Raw genomic sequence first — 20,115 nt, forward strand, 5'->3', positions numbered from 1 at the left:
AACCAGAACTGAGCCTCAGAAAATGATTCATCAGAATCAAAACCAGAAACACCGGAATTTATGACGACATTCGGTTTGCCAGGAAATTAAAAACATCAGAGCCATGAGAAGGACTTGTCCCACCATCAGTACAGAATTGCACTTGTCCCCACCCCCAGCAGCCCCCTCCCCTCCCCCCACTCCACCCTGGACGCATGCGTATACATCATGGCCTGAGTCTTCCAGCTCTTCTGTGAACTTCCGAAAGAGAAGTACACATACACACAAAGATAATGGCTCCATTCATTGAAATCTAATGATAGTTTGAAGATGACTTGAATAAAATCCACTTGTCCAACGTTTGACCTTCCAGCCAGCCACATGTTGCATGTGGGCACTGAGGCGGCCTTCCAGGCTGTGGCAAAATTTTCCCCCCCAGTGCCTTTACTTTTTGGTTTGAATCGTAACCAGGGAAAATAAACATGTCGGCACTTCAAAAACTAAAGGCGTGTCCTTTTTAATTGGCGCAAACATTTTCAGCCAGGTGACAGTGATTCTTATTTTTACCCATTTAAAACAGAGAAAGAGCAAGAGAAACTAATAGCTCTCGTCTCCCATTAGAGAAAAAAAGAAGACTAGTCTTAGAAAATCACCACGCTGGCCCAAATGCTCGATCATTCTGGTCTTTTATTGTCCTGTCCCCTGAGTTGTGCTGAGCTTTTTATTCTTTGCTTTCTGTCCATATGAGGTGTTTGCCCAGTGTGTTCAGAACCGTTAGCAGTTCCTGCCTTCTGAAATGCTCTCTAAAATATTAACATTCTGTTCCTTTATAAAATACTTTTAAAGGCAAAACATGAAAATACAATCTTAGCTCCTCTAAGAGACAGACAACCCTAAAAGAAGTATGTTCCCACCCAATGGATTATATCTCACTTTCTAAGTAGCTGCTTTATCTTTCCTATCCTAATATTTATAAATCTTTTCAAAGTGTAAAAAAACAACAACCCATCTTAACCTTATACACAGTATATTACTCAGTTATTTGCTGTAAAGGGAGCTTCTAAGAAAGTAAAGGATATTTTTTGAGATAGTCAATCCAGAAACATAAGTATCATTTGGGTAGATAAATGTAGACTCTAATACTATATACAGGACTGATCCCATAAAAGTGAAATTCTGGATGTAACAAAAATATTTTTAGGGTCTACCCAGTGGCCCGTTAAGGAAAACCCTAGGCCAGAAAGGGTGGATAACCCCTGGAAGTTGCAGTAAAGGACTTTGACGTGGATATTGCTGTGAAGCTGACTGATTCAGGGCACAGGCACTGCCCAGTTTTGTCACTTACAAGAAGGGAGATGTGCCTCTCCAAGTCGATGGTTCTCAACTCCAGCCACACACTAAAATCTCCGGGAGCTTCATCCAGTACTGATACCTCAGCTCAACCTCACCTCCATTAAATCAGAATCTCTGAGGGAGGGACCCAGGCATCAAGGCCTTTTAAAGTTCCCCAGGTGATTTGGATCATCCAAGATTGAGAACAGCTACTCTAAGTGGTTAGTGGTTAAACTTAAATCCTAAAAACTAAGTAGGTAGATTTTCTGCCAAATAGTCTGAGAATATAGAAACTCAACTAATCAATGGTGCCTTTATTTTATACACTTGTTTTTCCCATCTAGACCCAATGTAAAATCACACACACACACACACACACACACACACACACACACACACACACGGACATATCTAGATAATAAAAATCAAAGGGATTGTTTTAAGATTTATTTATTTATTTGAGGGAGAGAGGGATAGTGCGAGGGGGGAAGGGGAAGAAGGAGAGGGTGCAAGAATCCCAAGCAGATTTTGCACTGAGCGCAGAGCCCCATGTGGGGCTCGATCTCACAACCCCAAGATCATGACCTGAGATGAAACCAAGAGTCGATGCTTAACCAACTGAGCCGCCCAGGCACCCCTCAAAGGGATAATTTAAAAAGGAGCATTACATATTTGGCATATAAATCTCTCACCAAGTCTCTTCAATTCCAGAACACAGTAGATCATTTCATATTGATTAACTATTAGAAAATATGTGAAAAAAAATGCGATAAGGACCTACCTAAACTTTTCCAGTGGGAAAACTGACTTACCAGGTACCAGAAAATCCTTTAGAGTAAAACAAAATGAGACAAATTCCAGCTTTATGACTTGCTAGCTCTCTGACTCGTTCATTTAGCTGTTATGTCCAATAAATGTGAAGTCCTTGTATTATTCTCTTTAATTGTGCTTTAAGTCTTTCTTTGCTGTTTTATCTTCCCCGTGGTTACATTTTGTCTCATCACCTGGGGCCTTGTAAATTCCTTAAGGTCACAGGCTACGTAGCCCTGCAGGTGCCCAACATAGTGCCTTGCACCTCGTCAGTGCTCCTTCAACTCTCACTGGCTCGATTTGTACCTGAACATCAATCATTTGGCTCCTAAACGGTACACAGCTTCTCCTGGGGAGGGCCTGCACTGTCCCCAGCTGAACAGACAGATCACTGGAGACCAAACCCATGCAGGTGCTTCATTCGTGGTTTGAGAGTCAAGTCTCACTTGTGGATAAATATCGGTATCCGTGAAACGACCCACCCCCCCACCCCGGCCTTCATATTATGAAAGTAGCAAAGGGCATCATCTTCATCACCTTCAGCCTGCATTCTTAGTCTTCACAAGCATCATGATGGACTTATTCTATGTTCTCAACTGCAGGTAGCTGAGCAGCTTATCAACCCATTTGGAGAAGATGATGATGATTTTGAAACCAACTGGTGCATTGACAGAAATTTGCAGGTTAGAGGAGCTTCTCTTTCCTGTGCAAACATTAATAATGAATCACTTGTGATGTTTCAAATCTGAACAGACTCTGAATACAGGCCCCTGAACTTCAGAGCTTTAGTCACAGATGAAAGAGGTTTGGCTTTTCAGTATGTTGTCTCACATCCTTCTGGAACCTCACAGGCCTTGGGTCTCCGTTGCAGTGAAGTTTAGTCCCTTTTAAGCAGAATTTCAAGCCAATTTTCTTTGTAAGTTTCTTTATTAGCTTTACACAGCCTCTTCCATCTTACTATAGAGCAGTATTTTCATCCATTCTTTCATCTGTTTTCTGTTGCCACCCAAGTGAGGTTAGCAGGGACATAAAATGGCAGCCAGACATGATCTGGTGTGAGGTGAGTTCCTGAATTCATGTGATGTAGGAGCCTGCGGTCAGATGACTATGCAGCTGGACACTGGGCATGTGGGCTACACCAACTTGTGTCTCAAATCTGCCTGAACTAAACCAAGTGGACCCCAGGACCCTGACCCCAAAGCACTATTCCAGAGAGGTTTTTCATGAAGAACCAGCATGAGAGAATTTTCCTTTCTGACAGGACTCTCTTCAGACCATTCTCTTGTTCACAGGCTGAGAAAAGAATTTCAACTTGTCTACTTGCTTTAGGCTCTTACTCGGCTCCTAAAGAGGTTCAAATGTTTCACCGTAGATCACTGTTGGTTCACCAACTGGCCCAAATGTGGAGGGTCAGCAGAGAGGGAAGAAAGGCCACTCCAGATTGGTAGGTGGCAAGTTGACTAAGCAAGGGGACTGAGAGACCAGGCTTGGCTTGGGTGGCTGCAAGACAGGTAGATCTCCATGCCCACCTGCTGGAATCTTCCAAGTTTATACAGAGGCCTTAACTGGGTTCAGCCACACTTCCAGTCCAGATGGTCTCAACAACACGTTGCTGTCCCAAGGCTGTGTCCTTGAAGCAGCTCCATTGTGGGAACAGTGAGCAGAATGTACATTCCAATGACAGGGTAGGGGTGGGGGGTGAGGGACCTACGATTGCCTGGGTTCAGCTCTCGGGTCAACAGAAGTTACTTCCTCTCTGTGACCTTCTCCAACAATCACACTGTCAGTCTGTCAGGGAGGAAGCATAATGGTTAGGCCACTTGCTCTTTGTAAAAATTGGATTTGCAGAAGATTAATAATTTATTCATGCATCAGTGTGTCAAAGTCAGGAAGAGACCGCTATATATAGCCCTAGGCAGTGTAGACTTGCTGATACAGTTTTCCAAACAAACAAACAAAAAATCAGCCCACATAAGAAATGATATCAAGTATAAGTATGTTTATGGAATCAACAGAATGGGATATTGAGAATCTTCAACTTCCTGTAATATCTGGAACTATGAGTTTGCTGTCAGGATAGCCATTAGACAACATGGTAACTTTGAACAAAGAAGAAAAACGTGTCTCTCCCGCCTCCAGGTAAAACATAGCTAGCTCCATTCTGGGAATGTGGCTTGATAAACCAAGTCTGGGCAATTTTATAGCCCTATTTAACCCCCATTGCCAAGTGCTCTTGGCAGTAAACAACATGTATAACTGTGCGGCAGCCCTGGTTACAACAAATATGAACAATAGACATTTGTATATTTACTCTTTCAGACTGTTCTATCCTCCTGCAAATCCCATCCACCCATTGGAACTTTCTTTCTTAATACAACTCACAACCGAATTAACTCTAACAATAAAACGATGATTTTAGGTCTCTCTTTTAGCTGTGGATGAAATGCACATGAGCTTACCTAAGATGAAGAAGGACATTTACTGGAACGATTCTGCTGCTCGACCACCTTATACACTGGCAGCTGCTGACTACTGCATACCCTCATTTCTGGGGTCAACAGTCGAAATGGGGTAAGTGCATTTTTAAAAATCATCAATATTTAGAAAATAATGAGGGCACTGTTCTGATTTTTTATGTCCTGATCTTGAATTTACTTTCATGACAACTCTCAATTATTAATATCTTAGGAGGCTAGACTTTTCAAATTTTCAGATATAATTAATATGCCCACGGAAATTTGAGAATAAAGAAACTATCGTTTCTGGTTTAAATGTGGTGTGTGTGTGTGTGTATTTGGGGGTAATTTGCACTTTACCTTGTTTTTATACCACAGAAAACTTTTCCAATAGTTATGAAACTATCCTCTTTTTTTTCCTTCCAATTTGAAAAGTAGTTTAATTATTCAATTATATAGGCATTTAATTATGACTATCATAATTAAATGTATTTGTAACAAGTATTAATTGAGTGTATACCGTGTGCAGGCACTGTGTTAGACTATGTGGAGACAAGCAAATCTTAAGGAATGAGGTAAGTTTTATCAAAAGTTTTCTCTAGGATTTTAATTCAACTATGTTTAGTAGACCAGTCAGTCTCTGTTCTGCAGTTTTAACATAACAATCTGTCCCTGTGTACTTAGCTTTAAATAAATGGGCTGAGGCCTGAAGTAAATCATGCACAGTTTTTGAATAATTTTATTAAATCTGATAATGTATTTGATTTTGGAGAAATGTGTGAATGTGGGGGAAGTTTAAGTATATTTGTTGAAGGCAGATGCCACAGTTTCTAAGTAATTTAAAGAGAAGACTGTGGACAAATTTAGAAAAATAAGAAGAACCCCTCTAAAAAATTGTAGAAAAGGCAAAAAACTTTTGCAGGATTTTTCTTACAACTTTTGGCTAAACTGTTTGCTGTTCTTTGAGGCCAGCCCTCAGCAGATTTGTGAGGCGAGTTCATGTCCTGTCGTTGCCCCCTGGGACCTTCTTTCCTCTCCCCCACAGTGTTCAGCCCTCCTCTTTCCCTACCATCAGGATATCTAGCTTCCACCATATTCCTATAAGGCTTTACCCTTGGCAGAATGTCTCTTAATCCTAACAAATAATGGTTTATGGCACTCCTGCTCCAAAGAGGCCTCTGAGGCTAAAAGCCTCTCAAGATCCAAAGGAAAAGATGACAAAGTAGAATTTCAGGAGTTGTGGCAAATAATGAGATGATTTAGGAGCCAGGAGAGTTGCCTTGTTGTCCTCAAAGCACACCTTAGAGAAGTTTGCACGTTCTAGACTAGGCTTGCCGCTGCTTCTAGAAGGCCTGCTAAGCCTGGTACTCCCCTGGCCAGGGCTTCCTCCAGCCTGGGGTGCTCATCCCTCCCCCTAGCCGGTTGCTTGGGCTCCACGAAGAGTCATTCACTGTTGTTTGCACTTCTCAGCCTTTTGTCATTAATTCTTCAGGAGCAGTTTCATGGATTTTGAAATCCTTCTCAATTTTGAAAAGTAACTGATATTTTTCTGTGAGTTTGTTTTTGGACATCTCAGTAGGCTTTAACCTTTCCCTCCATTTCCGTCACTGTTTAATGCAAAGTGTTTGAAGATCTAATTTGTAAGAGAAAAGAAAGCAGCACATTTGATAGGGTCCGGGAATCATGGCAGTGATGCTATTTAGACCGTCAGCGCCCTTGGACTCTATTGCTGTTGTCCATGTAGTTGTTCGTACAGGATGGTTAAAATGGTATATTTTTGGTCTCAAGATTTTTATCTTGATCTGCACATTCATCCCAATCATCATAATTTTACATTCTCATGCAAGTGTCCATGTTCCTTACAAAGTATTAGGATATATATTTCTCCTATTTCTAAATATAGAAACTCAGAATTAGGGATTTACAAGACCTCAAAGAAAATATCTACCCCCAAATAATTATTGAGAAGATTAAATGAGATTGTAAACCTAAAACACTCCAGATATAACCATAGAGCGTTGTCAGTATTGACTTGTGTAAATCTCTCATTTGTGGACGTCAAAGTGAGGCATAGAAAAATTAAACAAGTCTAAGCCATTATTTGTATTAAGCTAGTTCTGGGAAATTTAGGACAGAAAATAAAATGCTTCAGAGAAAACTAGGAGATGTGACATTTAAGAATGCAGCAAAGTTTTTAGCTGTCAGAGAGAATTCCTGTAATTAAGACGGGCTGTTTGTTAGCAGGATGGGAACAGGCACAGGTAAAGGCCAGAGTCTATTAGGGGAGGCATTTAACTGGACTCCTCTAGAACCAATTGATCAAAGAAACAATTAGGCAAAAGCTCACTTGGTCTTGATTTTCTGCATGAATGAGGAACATTCAAGGGGAGCCTCACAACCCAGGAAAAGTCGCTCCAAGAATGCAGGCTTTTGGAGAATTCACAGAAATGCCCTCTTTGATCCATCACTGTCAATTCCTTTCAGGACTGTGCTATTAGACAAGCTGTTTCTGGTTGCTTGTGATGGAAAACCAACTCCACTAACATAAGGAAAAAGAGGTTTCTTGGGTCACATCTAGAGACTAGTCTCACTTTGAGTGTGGCTGGATCCAGATGCTCAAAGAATGTCACCAGGACTCACTCTTGCCCTCTCTGTTCCCACTTTTCTCTCCACTGGCTCAGGTTTCAGGAAGGCTCTCCCCTCCTGATGGCAAAATGGCAAGATGGCAGCCAGAAGCTTTAGGCCTACAACCTATCTTCTCAGCAAACCCTATGGAAAGAGTACATCTCTTCTCCAACTCTTAAAATTAAAGTACTGAATTAATTGGCTGGGCTTGGCTAACATGCCCATTGTTGAACCAATCACTATCAACAGGGAGACATGATGTTTTGATTAGCCAAGGCTGGTTCACATGTCCATCTTTGGACTAAGGGGTGTGGCCAGCCCCAACCAACCATATGGAGTAGATGATGTCTTAAGAAAACTAGGGTGGTGGGGGCGCCTGGGTGGCTCAGTCGTTAAGTGGCTGCCTTCGGCTCAGGTCATGATCCTGGGGTCCTGGGATCGAGCCCCACATTGGGCTCCCTGCTCATCGGGGAGCCTGCTTCTCCCTCTCCCACCCCCGCTGCTTGTGTTCCGTCTCTCTCTGTCAAATAAATAAATAAAATCTTTAAAAAGAGAAAAAGAAAATTAGGGTGGTATTACCAGGAAAGGGTGAATGGTTTGCTAGGCTGACAAAAGCAATAGATGTCCTCTGAAATCACAAAAGATAATTCTCTATGCTTTGTATTGTTCACTCACCAAATACAAGGTCAATATCAAGAGAGCCATCTGACTGAGGCTCAGGGAAAAGGGAAGGCAAGAGTAAGGATTATTGTAGCACAGGTGATTTTATTGATGATGACTGAGCCAAGGAGCCCTTTGCATTAGAAAAAAGACCAGGTGTCAAAATAGTATGGATGCAAACATTTCAGACAAGTTTTTGCTGCTTGATGTGCATATAAAATCCTTTCCTGGATGAGTTAGTTTTTTATTTTCTTATTCTATTGAGGATGTATGTTCCCAGCATATTTAATTCAGAAATCAAAGTTTCCTTATGTTTTCATGTCAATGTTTCAAGCTTATGATCACAATTCCCATGACCCAGAAATTCTAAAAATTAAGGCGATGCCCTTCAATAACTGAGCAAAAGTACTGTCCAGGGGCAACCTGAGAAATTACTCTGCTTCATATTTTCCTTCACATTCAATACACGGCTCATTTCCACATAAAAAGGAAATTCCTTAGAGACAATTCCTCTCTTCTCTATATTCAGGAACATGTTCAAAATATTGCCATATTTTCTACACATTTATCAAATGTATATTAGTGAAATAAAGTTTTTCCCCATTTTTTATCTCAAGTACAAATTTACAATATCATGTTTTTCCTTGTATCTTCACATACACAACAAACTCATCCATTTATTCTAGGCAAAATATGCTTTCAGGGCCTGGTATATGGTAGGTTATATACCAAATGCTAGGCAGAGGCAAAAAAAAAAAAAAAAAAATACCTCTTAAGCTCACAGACATAATGAGGAGACAGGTTATAATACAATGTGGTAAACACAGCAATAGAGAAATGCCCACCCAGCCCGGTGAATCAGACAAAGCTCCTTGGAGCTGAGAAGTCTAATGTGCATCTTTAAGAATAAATTAGGAGCTAGCACAGATAGGAATAAGGATTCAGCAGAGGGTAAATGCATTGTGGTGATCTGCTGTTTTAATTAAGGCATCCTGGCATTGTCTTTACCGTGGAGACACTATTAACCAAGACGAAGAGAACACAGGCAAGCAGCCATAAGAAGAGTTGTCCATTAAGACACACATAAAGAAAACACGGCCCAAGCCCTGAAATGCAAATGGGTCTTCTTTGGGCACTACTAAACACTTATGTCTAATAAGCCAAACTTTATCAAAACAAACCTAGAATGCTTAAACTCATGCCAGCATTGCTGAAAATAAACTTCTTTTTAAAACAAACAAAAAGTAAGATCCAGGCCTAGCCTACCACAGCTAGCTGGAGGTAGAATGCTTTTCACATTATACCATCATGAGTCACTCTAAAATCCTTATTCTTTTCTAAATACTCGGGATTATCCATTAGCGCAAATTTAAAAGTCTCTGAGGAATGGAACACATGGAAATGAAAGACCTGAAGTCTCATAACTCCCTTTAATCCTATCTTGAAAATCAAAACCACCAAGAGTAAAGAAGCAATAATCCCTTAAAGGCATTGGAAAAACCCCAATGAAATATCTATCCATAACAGCTGAAGGATTCCAAACCCTGGAGAAGAGGGGCTGTTGCTGCTTACGAAATGGATCACACTAGTGTATACACATGGGACTGTGCTCGCGCTCACTGTCCTGCTGATGTAGACGCATGCGCTCAGCTTGGGAACCTTGAACCTCTGACTGCAGCACCATTTAAAGAACACTGCTTTATTGGGCTTTCTGCCAGGATTCAAATATGTCACCGCTTCCTCACATTTAGAGCGATCTTAAGGAATGGGTCTATGAAGTCAGTTCAGGACGCACTTAGAAAAGAGGAGAAATATAAATATTTTTGTAGGAGTTCCTTCTGGTTCAGAGCTGAGGGATTTATTTAAGATTTATTTGGTACTGTAAAACTGCAACCACTTTACCCGGAAACAATGACTTTTACTTATCTATCTTTATTCCAAAGTTTCTAAGAATGTGTAGAGATAATACAATTACTTTTTTGCAATTATACATATATATTTAATGTGCACAAAGCACTAGGATTGCATGGTATAGTCAGAAGTATTCTTAGTGATACTAGCCCAAATATACCAAAACATGTATTTAACAAGCAAATACTTTATTAAATCGTGGTTAAATACACTTCTAGATGGATGTTTTAGTCAGTAATCCTTTCTTAGGTAACTATATTCAAATATTTTAGCTTTACAAAAAAATACACAGTCTGATATATACTATTGCATGCTTGGTTATAAACTACCAAAAATATCTCAATTTCCAAATCACTAACTTCAACAAAAATGTATTCTTGGAACATTGATTTTCACTTAATGTACCAGAAAGGAAGGAGAGATGGAACCTCCCAAGGAGATGGCATTAAGTTTGTAATTTTAGAACTTTCCCAGGGCTTCTTTCATATGCCGACATGGGTTCACTACTGGCACTCAATTTTCACCTTCTAAAAGATATAAGAGGTATAGATGACTTAATTTCCTTTTCTAGCAAAACTCTCGTAGAATACGACAGTGTGGAAACGTGGGGGATTGTAAGTGAACCCCCACTTTGGACCACAATTTATTTTTGTGTCAGCCAGCGGAGGCTAAGTGAGCATAACCAGAGTGGTAACATGAGGCTAGATATGCCTGTTCTTTTACCAGATTTGCCATAATCCTCAGTCCAAACTAGCAGAGAGGCAAGAGAGAGGTAGCAGGAGGGTGGCCAGCTCCGTGTGCACCTCTCTGGGCTAAGCAAACCTCCCATGATGCTCCACTTCTGGAGACTGTCCCCCAGCAAGGGAGTGCTGGGCGGATACAGCCTTCTGTCTGCTGGATTTTCCTCACAACGCTTGGCTCCGCACCTCCCAGCACAGAATAAGAGTTACCTTTCCCATCTCATAAATCCTGGGCTACCGCTTTGACAAGCTTCTGGAGTGCAGATGGTTATAAATAACAGCCTTCGCCTCTGATGGCTTTGCCATGAATAAATGCTCCTCCACACGTGCTCCTGCTGCCCTGAGAGATTTTCAGGCAAATTATCGGCTCCCTCCAAGGCAGCTGCCTGACTTTGAGTAACACCAGCAATTTGAAAACAATAAATCTGATGTGAGAAGTAGAACTCATCATATTAAACATCAGTTTCCTAAATTCCTCATTAAAATTCTGTTAAAATGACCTAAATTAATTGAATTTAGGTTGGCAAAATACTGCTTTAAATGTGGCACAACAAGAACAAAAATGGCGACCACGTGAGGTGATGATGTTGGCTAACCTTATTGTGGCAAACATTCCACAATACACACGTGTATCAAGTCATCACATCGTACACATTAAACTTCAGAATGTTTTATGTCAGTTGTATATCAATAAATCTAGGGGGAGGATTTAAAAAAAAAAAAAAAAAAACATGGCCCAGACTAAAAAAGGCAAGCATCATCCACTTGTACCCTTCAACCTTTGGAAGCTCTATTTTTACCTATCATACACATGAGAAAGGGGTTGCTTTGTAAAAAGCTTGCTCAAAAAAAAAAAAGCATTAAATCTCTCAAGTCATCAGGGTTGTTTTGGTCTTTCCATATCAGACACACCCCAAGGATTCTGAAAGTCACCACCATCTCCAGCAGTCCGGTCCCCTGCCTCTTATTATGGCAACAGGAGGTGACAAGTGTTCTTCAGCGCCCTGACCAGCTCAAGCAGCTTCTCGAAAGCCCTTAATTAAGTCACTACTGCTCATGCCTTCAGATATCTGTCACTGGCAAAGGGGACTGTGGGGCTGATGGTGTTCTAAGTGCTCAATAGATATTTCGAAAATGTAAGTTGTTCGTCTTTTTTAACAGCTGAGATTGAAATAAGAACACATCCAATCCCGGCGCCAATGCGACCTGTAGAAATTATGCATGCTCTCCTTCCTAGGCTCGGCTTGCACCAATTAGCCTGTCTGTCCCCCACCTCTCTTTCTCAAAAAGAGCCCAATACTTGGCACAACCTTCCTTATTCTCATTTCTCCCGTATTAATGATTTACATTGTGCAGTCAGTGTTTCCTGCAGGATTCGGCCATGTCTGCTAGTGGCACGAACACCACCTGATCAGCCCCATCTTCCTTCTCCAGAAGAACCCAGTTTCTCCCGTCTCAATGCTTCCTCTCCATTCACTCAGTGCCCTCGTCTAACCATGAAATGACTTAGAGTCCTCCCTTCTAAGGCGTTCATTGTCAGTTGGCAGCTCCAAGGTGTAGTGACACTTTTAACATACACTCTTGGAGGAGAAAAGGGAGTCACCTTCGGGCAGACACTATCCTTTCCTCCAACCAGGTTCAAGAAGTCAACAATGACTTGGAAGTCACCTCTGACAGTCTGCCGGTCCCTGACAGAGACCTTTTCATATCATCTACCCTTCAAAGCTTTTCCACATCTATTACTCCTTTTGAACTCCCAAATAGCCTGTGAGTCAGGTGGAGGAAGTAGTTTATCGAGTATGATGCTGAGTCACAGAAAGGTTAAGTGGCTCTCCTAAGGTCACACAACTGGTTAGAGTCAGCCCAGGCAGCAGAAATCCTGGCTCTGCAAGCTCCCGGAAATCAATCCTTTTCCTCACCACAGAGACAATTCTCAAACTCTGTCTCTGGACACTAAGGGCTGCATGGCACTTTCCATGAATGTCCTCCTAGCTCTAATTACCTGCCTATTTAAGTCCAAGCGAATTCCAGAACGTAAGAACTTTTTCAGCTGACCTTCTCTAATGTAAAGCAATACAATGTTTCTGCTATCATTGTTTTGAGGCATTTTAAGTGGTGTTATATTGGGGCCTCGGGATTGTACTCACCCCATACTAAAGGTACACTTTAAAAGCCAAATAAGGTGGGCACCTGGGTGGCTCAGTTGGTTAAGCGACTGCCTTCGGCTCAAGTCATGATCCTGGAGTCCCGGGATTGAGTCCCACATTGGGCTCCCGGCTCAGCAGGGAGTCTGCTTCTCCCTCTGACCTTCTTCCCTCTCATGCTCTCTATCTTTCATTCTCTCTCTCTCTCAAATAAATAAATAAAATCCTTAAAAAAAAAAACAAATAAGGAGGAGAAAAAGGTCTAAAAGGACCTAAAAGATACATCCAAACCTCCCAACTGGGAAATGAAAAACCTTAAATGTTTTCTATTCCATGTACTCTAAGCTTTAAACCATTTTGTTCTTAGACCATGGTTTCTGCTATCATATTGGGAACCATGACTATGGAAGAAAGGAGATGGGGATCATGTGCAGGCAGTGAGACGTTCGCTCATGGAAACATTTGGACGAAAGGTTGTTAGGTTCATCATGCTCGGGAGTCTCACTCCTGCTCTTTGATAGCATAAACACCCGGAGGGCCTCCTTTACCACGTCAGTCCCCCAGATCACAGGCAGCCAAGTGATCTTCCAAAGACCCACTAATAGGTCCTTCTGACTAATAGCATGGAAAGTTCCCACATCATGTTTCTCATCCAAAGCACTTCTAGATGACAACATTCATCAACTTTGCCTTCCAGGTAGCTTTTCCAGCTTGCACACTACTACCAAACAGCACACAGCTAGTTATGCCCTCCATTCTTGAGGAGTCCAAAGCTGCCCACTGCCTCTGCGTAAAGTCCAAATCCCTTGACCTAGTATGTGAGACTCCATAACACAATAAAGGCTGCCTTTTCAGCTGTCTGCCTGACACTCTTCTGTGCTTGATACAACCCAGGTATCTCCTATTCCTCACAAACACCCTAGAGTTTCCCCTGTCTTATTTGCTCAAGTCACTTCTTCCCCTTGGAATACTCTGTCCCTTCTCCGCCCATTCGATTCCTACTCAATGTCAAAAGCCAGCTCGAAAACTTGGCCCCAAATGTAGCTATTTATATACATGCTTTCTCCCTCCTTTTAAATGATGTGATACAGTACTTATGCAGCCAATTTATTCGTAGCTGGTGCTCAATAGATTGAGTCGGGTAAGTGGATAAATCTCACGTGTCCACACCACAGTCTCCTGAGGCAGGAAGGTGCAGTGGGGTCTCATTGGCAGCCCTGCCTGGTGTCATTTGGTGAATCGGTATTGATTGAGCAAGAGCAAGAGCATTGCCCTTTTTGCAGTTTGTTCTTTGCAACTGGTCTGTTTTTCTCTAATTTGTGGCACAGGGCCTTAATCCTCTTGCCCCCATTGAATATACACATCCATCACATCAGTGCATAGTTAGAAAATTGTGTCCTTGGGATTTACAAAGTTTTGAAGTACTAATAGTACAACCGGGTTTCCTGGAAGATGTTATCGTTTTTACATGGTTGTGTGGTTTAGAAGAAGGCAAGGAAGACAAATCCCGTATAAAAAGTCAAGATCCCAAATGGAGGACAGAGGGTCGCCCTATGAAGGGAGATGGCCAGCTCTGCCTCAGATGCCCAGCATGGCAATCTTGGTGAACAACCCGTGCTGTTGCTCCCCCAGTGCCCTCCGTAACCGAGTGCACTCTTGAAGTGTGACTGCAGATCTGACCTCATGAAATCCAATGAGCTGGGCGCCCGGGGCCGCTGAGGCATGAGTCTGAATTTCCCAAGTCCGTGCAACAGAATCGGAGCCGTGCACAGCCCAGCTGTGGGGGCGGGGGTGGCAGGCAGAGGCTATCTGGTAGCCAAGGGCCCTGCTGGGGTTTTAGAATAACAGCACGAGGTTGTAATCGGATGCCATTTGGGGACATTTAGCCAGTTAATCCTCTCAACCAGCCATCTTTTATTCATAAACATGGAGGAACAACGTTCTCTTTGCTGTTCACTTTGCCCTTTCAGGTTACACCAGTATTGTGCTGTTCCAACTTTCCCCTTTGGGTCACAGAAAGTGCACCTGGCATTGTGTAGGCATCTTGTCCCCACGGATGTCCACATGAATCCTGCACCGGGGTGGACAGAGCACAGTTGCTCCCAGAGTCGTTGTGAGCATTTGCAGTTTAAGGGCAAGGCTTAAGTAGCTCTTCTTCGAACCTCAGTAAGACGGTACATACACCATGTACTGTGAGGCCGGACTTGGTCTTACTACCCCATAGCCCTCACTGTCATCCCAATTATCCATTTTCTTTCAGCCTTGAAGGAGAAGATTCAAAAGGGTAGGATTATTTGTTTTAGGTCTCAAATGTTGAAAATTCAACATTACCAAATCAAACTTCAGCAGCAGGGAGCCCGGCCACACTGCGAGGCCACATTGCAAGGCCACACACAGAGTTCACATTTCTCCTTCCTTAACCCTAGGTGAGCAGACCAGCGATGGTAACAAATTACCTGTGGGCAAAGATCGTTTTACTCATTAATCTGCACTTCCCCCCGCCCAGGCTCCCCCTTGTCACCTGATACCCATGTATATAAAAGGGATTAAGAACAAAGGTTTTGGAGTCAGATTTCTGAGTTCTGCCCCCACTGGCTACACAGCCTTCAGGAATCTCTCTGGGCCTCAGTTTCTTCATCTGTAGAATGAGAATCATAATAGTATCAGCTCACACAATGAATATGATAATTAAGTGAATTAATGCATGGAAGGTACTTAAATGTCAGCTGTGTTTTGCATGGTCTTGAATTTAGCTATGATCCATAATTTTGAGGGGTTTTATGGATCCTTAGTTCATGGCCTTAGTTCACCTGTAATAAGGGTGAAGGAACACCCATTGTATCTTTATTTTTTTTTTAATGTCCAAATCTCTAGATTAGTGATTTTCAAAGTGTGGTCTGGGAACCGCTGGGAATCCCCAAAAACCAAGACCCCCAAGACCCAAGTCCTTAAGATCAAAACAATTTTTGTAACAACACTAAAATGTTATTTACCTTTTTCAGTCTCATTCTTCCCTGAGTGTAGAGTGGAATTTTCCAGAGGCTCCATGCTATGTGATGATGTCATCACTTAACATTTAATGGAATGTGAGCTTGCACATTCTTGTATGTGTGGGTTTTCTTTTTTTATATTCCTCAGTTATTTCCAATACAATAAATAGCAATAGGTATAACCCACATAAATAAATCTCTTCGGAGTATTCAGTAATTTTTAAGAGTTTAAAAAGGTCCTGGGACCAAGAGTTCCGAGAATCTCTGCTGGACTCTCAAATTAAAATCTCCATTTCAAAATCTGGAATGTGAACATACCAGACTCTGTCCTTAACTTTGAGGCATTGCCCAGAGAGTCAGGGCCCCGAAGCTGAGCTGCCTGCCTTGTGTCGTTGTGTGTTTCAGACTGTCCGGGTCCGACTTCCCTGGAGAGGAGTGGCTGTGGAGTTACGAGAAGCACGGCCACCGCCGTTCTGTGATTAGGAGAGTCAAGAGGTTCCTGAGTGCCCACGAATACCCCTCCACTCCCCGGAGGAGAAGCTACGGCCGGCAGGCCAGTGACAGCTCCATGTTCTTTCCCCCAAGTGGTGAGGTCAGCCCAGCCAGGGATCTGCTGGATGTGCCCTCGAGAAGCCCCCACCGTGCCTTAGGCACCCAGAAGCAACCCTGCTCCCCAGAGGGGAGCAGTAAGCTCTACTCCAGCCTGGGGGAGCTGTCCACCATCAGGGAGACCAGCCGGACGAGCACTTTGCAGAGCCTGAGTCCACAGTCCAACATGAGGGTCTCCCCCGCCAAAATGCCGCAGGTCCCCGAGGTACTGATCACAGTGGCTGAGGGACCGGTGCCCGTGTCAGATGGCTCCACTGCCTCCATCCAGAGTGCAGATTTTACTGGGGTAGAGCCAAGCAGAACTGGACAGCAGGAGGTCCCTGTGGGGTTGATTCCATGCCCCACAGAGAAAGGGACACCTCCTAGGGACCCCAGTCCCCAGATTAGTTCAGCCAAAGATGAAAGAAACGTCCACACGTTTGCCTCTGGGGAAGACCCTAATGATGACAAGTTCCTGAAAAGGTGGAGCCTTCCGGGGTTCCTGGAGTCCAGCCACACCTCACCGGCAGGCCTTAGTTCAGATCCCGTGAGCCCTCAGCCCGTTCTTTTACTTGACGCAGAAACATCCTCAGAGACCAGTGGAATCAACATTGTGGCTGGCTCCCGAGCCTCTCCTGATATGCTGTATTTAATGGAAAACCTGGACACCAAGGAAACAGATATCATAGATTTTAACAATGAGCCAGCTGAGGAATCACCCAAGGGAAGACCAGAAAGCTCTAGGACCTGGTTCTAGCTGAGGTTCTTACTTTCGAACTGGTCAACTTTTTAAAAAAATTCATAAGCTACTTAAAACTGAGGGCATTTGATCCTAGCTTCTGAGAACTGTTATAAGGTGACTTTCACGGAAGTCACACAGACCACAGTGACATATCTTAACCAAATAGAGAATCTTAATAAAATATATATATGACTTACAATTCAGAGATTATGTTAGATTTGGAAAGGGCCTCGTAGACGATAGTCCCCCAGTTTTGCTTACCGGGAGACAAAGGATGCTCTCCTCCCCACTTTTTCTCTTTTCTTCAGCTCCTCAATCATGAAGAGAGGGAGATGTGTCACACAATGCCACAAAAGCTCCTTCCTGATACTGACTCTTTGAGGCTTTCTAACCATCTCACTCCCCCTTTCTAGAACTGTTATCACTTCTTGATTCTTAAGCTTCATCAGCATCACAACCTCCATCTCCCTTCAGTTTCTTTTTCTCTGTTTTCTTTTATTCTCTCATCCTTTTGTCTTCCCTTCTACTCTGTCCCACCTTTCAGGTTGCACTATTTTCTCTTGCCAACTCTGCTGCTTACTTTTTGCCCTGGTTTGCAAACGATGAGGCATTGGCCATGCCTCCACAGGGCAATCAAAATGTCCACAAGTCCAACCTGACACACTTAGGACTCCCGGTGGAAGGCGCGTGGGGGCTGATGGCAGCCATTGCCATTCTTTCTGTAGCCACCCCCTGGCCTTGAACACTGGAGAAATCGGAAGCCAAGAGGACAAGGAACCTGCCTAACCAAGTGCTTATGGAACCAAAGAATAACAAGGCTTGAGTGTATTTAACTCGAACTCCGAAGCAAAAATCCCAATCATGTCACAACATGGGACCAGTTACTGTGTCTGCCAGGTTGTTTGGCATGAGGTAGGATACTGGAGCCAGGAGGTTAAGGGGGTCCAGGATGGCATGATGGGGACAGGACGTTGACCAACTCCCTCCAAGGAGTTGTTGAGGGTGGCGGTTGGTTGGGGCCTCCGACTTTGTGTGGAGAACGCTGTGTCTCACTATCTCTGTTGTATGATGAAGCTTGACTACATATGACTTAACAAATAAAGTAACCCTAATTGCTACCATTTATCAAGTACTCATGGGTCCAGGCAGCAGCCTGTAAAGTTCACAGAGAATTTCACTAATCCTCACAGGAATCCTATGGGTCAATATGCTATTCTCTCCATTTTAAAGATGAAGAAAACAGAGCCTTTGGAAAAGCAAAATAGTGTGACTAAATCACACAGCCAGAAAGTGGTAGAGCTCGGATTCAAACCCAGGTTTACCCAAGAGTCCAACCTCTTAACCTGAGTGCTCCCTCACGGTGTCATGCCACGTATAAGGCCCTGAATCGGCCAGCAGTTTGCCCACAATTTTGGAGGATGCCCCAAGGAAGCCATGCCTGAACTTCTCCAGCCTTGGCAGGCCCTCTGAGTCCTCCCTGCTTGAGTCTACCTGGTCTTTTCCTTTTTTTAAGATTGATTTTATTAATTAATTAATTAATTTATTTATTTGAGAGAGAGAGAGCAGAGGAGGGCAGAGGGAGAGAATCTCAAGCAGACTTCAAACTCAGCATGGAGCCCAATGCGGGGCTCAATTCCATGACCCCGAGACCATGACCTGAGCCACTCATGAGGCTCACGAGATGCTCAACTGACTGAGCCACCCGGGTGCCCCTACCCAGTCTCTCATGCATGCATACAGGAGGGCATTGCTCCCCGCTTGAACCCAGCCATGGTCCTCTTCATTTTTCTGAAAGAAGAAAGTTGGCAGAACCCTCCCCCCCAACTTCTCCCAGCATGCAATGTTATAATTAGCACATTTTTATAAGACACTGCATCCACCTGGGCCACCCAAGCTGCACGACAGCAGTGACATTTACTTCAACTGGGTTTTCTCAAAAGACTAAAAGGAAATAATATTGGAAGAAATACTATACATTGATGGTTCTCTATGTGGGTCAAGAGTGTTAGCCCCTGGGAAAGGACCGATATTCCCAAAGCATTTGTACGGACTATGCAATCAAGCATATATCATATAATATGATATCACGCAGCTGAGAGCCAGGAACCCTAACCCTTTCCCAGCCTCTGAATGCTATTCTTTTGGCTGTTTCAACTTAAGTCCCTCTACTCTCTTCTCTTTGGCTTTAACTATTGCTCAAATTCAAACAAGTTTCTACTTAGCTGCTTTCAAAATATAACCAATTTTTGTTCATAAATCCAAGGTGATAAATTATACACAAACAGAATGTATGATTCTAGGAGTCCACTCTCCCAGACTAGGAGAGTATTCATTCATCTCTGCTTCCATCTACCCCATATGCACCTTTGTTTAGAGAACTGTTTAATTTCCTTAAGATTTCATCAGACTCTGAGGTGGGCTCCCATTTCCTCCTTGCACTGGAAGCTGAATAATGACTCACTCAATGAGCCCATGTGGTTGAATTCAGCTATAAATTCAAGCTGGCAATTGCCCACATCATATGAAGAAATTCTCTATTCATTCTAAAATGAGTTTTTACTCAACACAGACCAAAGCTGCAAAAAAAAAAAAAAAAAAGATTTCTCTGGTGCCTGACTTCATTGCCTGCCTAGCCCATTTTTTTTCCTGAGCTCTGGAAACTTCTACCCCCTAAATGGCCACCCGGCCTGGTGGCTTAGTCTTTTTGGCTTGTCCATTCCCAGAACAGGCTCTGCTGTGCATCAGATGCAATCCTTAAAGCCAGAGAGTGCAACGAGGCCGAGCCCACTCTGCTGCTTTTTCTCTCTGCACCTCTGGAGCTGGCTGTGCCCTGACGCCTGTCCACGAGTCAGGGAAGGTAAAGGCCCATGAACTTTTTCTCTGTCGTCCAAGAATTCAGGGATGACTGGCCCCCCACAAAACAAAGAAGGCTGTTCTCTCCCCTCTTTAATTATCTCGTGTACTTCATGGCTCACCGCCTCTGCCACTCCAGCCATCCACTTTCAGCTGGGTTCAACTAAGCCATGGAAAACACATTTTAAATGGAGTGGAGAAATGTAAAATTGTCCATTCATTTAAAGACTCACACATCCTCTTTTTTTTTTTAAGATTTTTTATTTATTTACTTGTCAGAGAGAG

The 20,115-nt window shown here is 43.1% G+C and overlaps 1 protein-coding gene across 1 annotated transcript in view; it reads left to right on the top strand.

The window, feature by feature from the left end:
- Positions 1 to 16,992, top strand: part of BEST3 (bestrophin 3) — a 34,388-nt gene extending 17,396 nt beyond the window's left edge. The window contains exons 8-10 of the mRNA XM_027594765.1: positions 2,724 to 2,804; positions 4,541 to 4,692; positions 16,053 to 16,992. Of these exons, the coding sequence (XP_027450566.1) occupies positions 2,724 to 2,804; positions 4,541 to 4,692; positions 16,053 to 16,992 (1,173 nt within the window). The remainder of the gene's footprint in view (positions 1 to 2,723; positions 2,805 to 4,540; positions 4,693 to 16,052) is intronic.
- Positions 16,993 to 20,115: the final 3,123 nt, after the last annotated feature.

This window comes from Zalophus californianus, chromosome 9 (genome assembly GCF_009762305.2).
Source record: "Zalophus californianus isolate mZalCal1 chromosome 9, mZalCal1.pri.v2, whole genome shotgun sequence".
NCBI lineage: Eukaryota > Metazoa > Chordata > Mammalia > Carnivora > Otariidae > Zalophus > Zalophus californianus.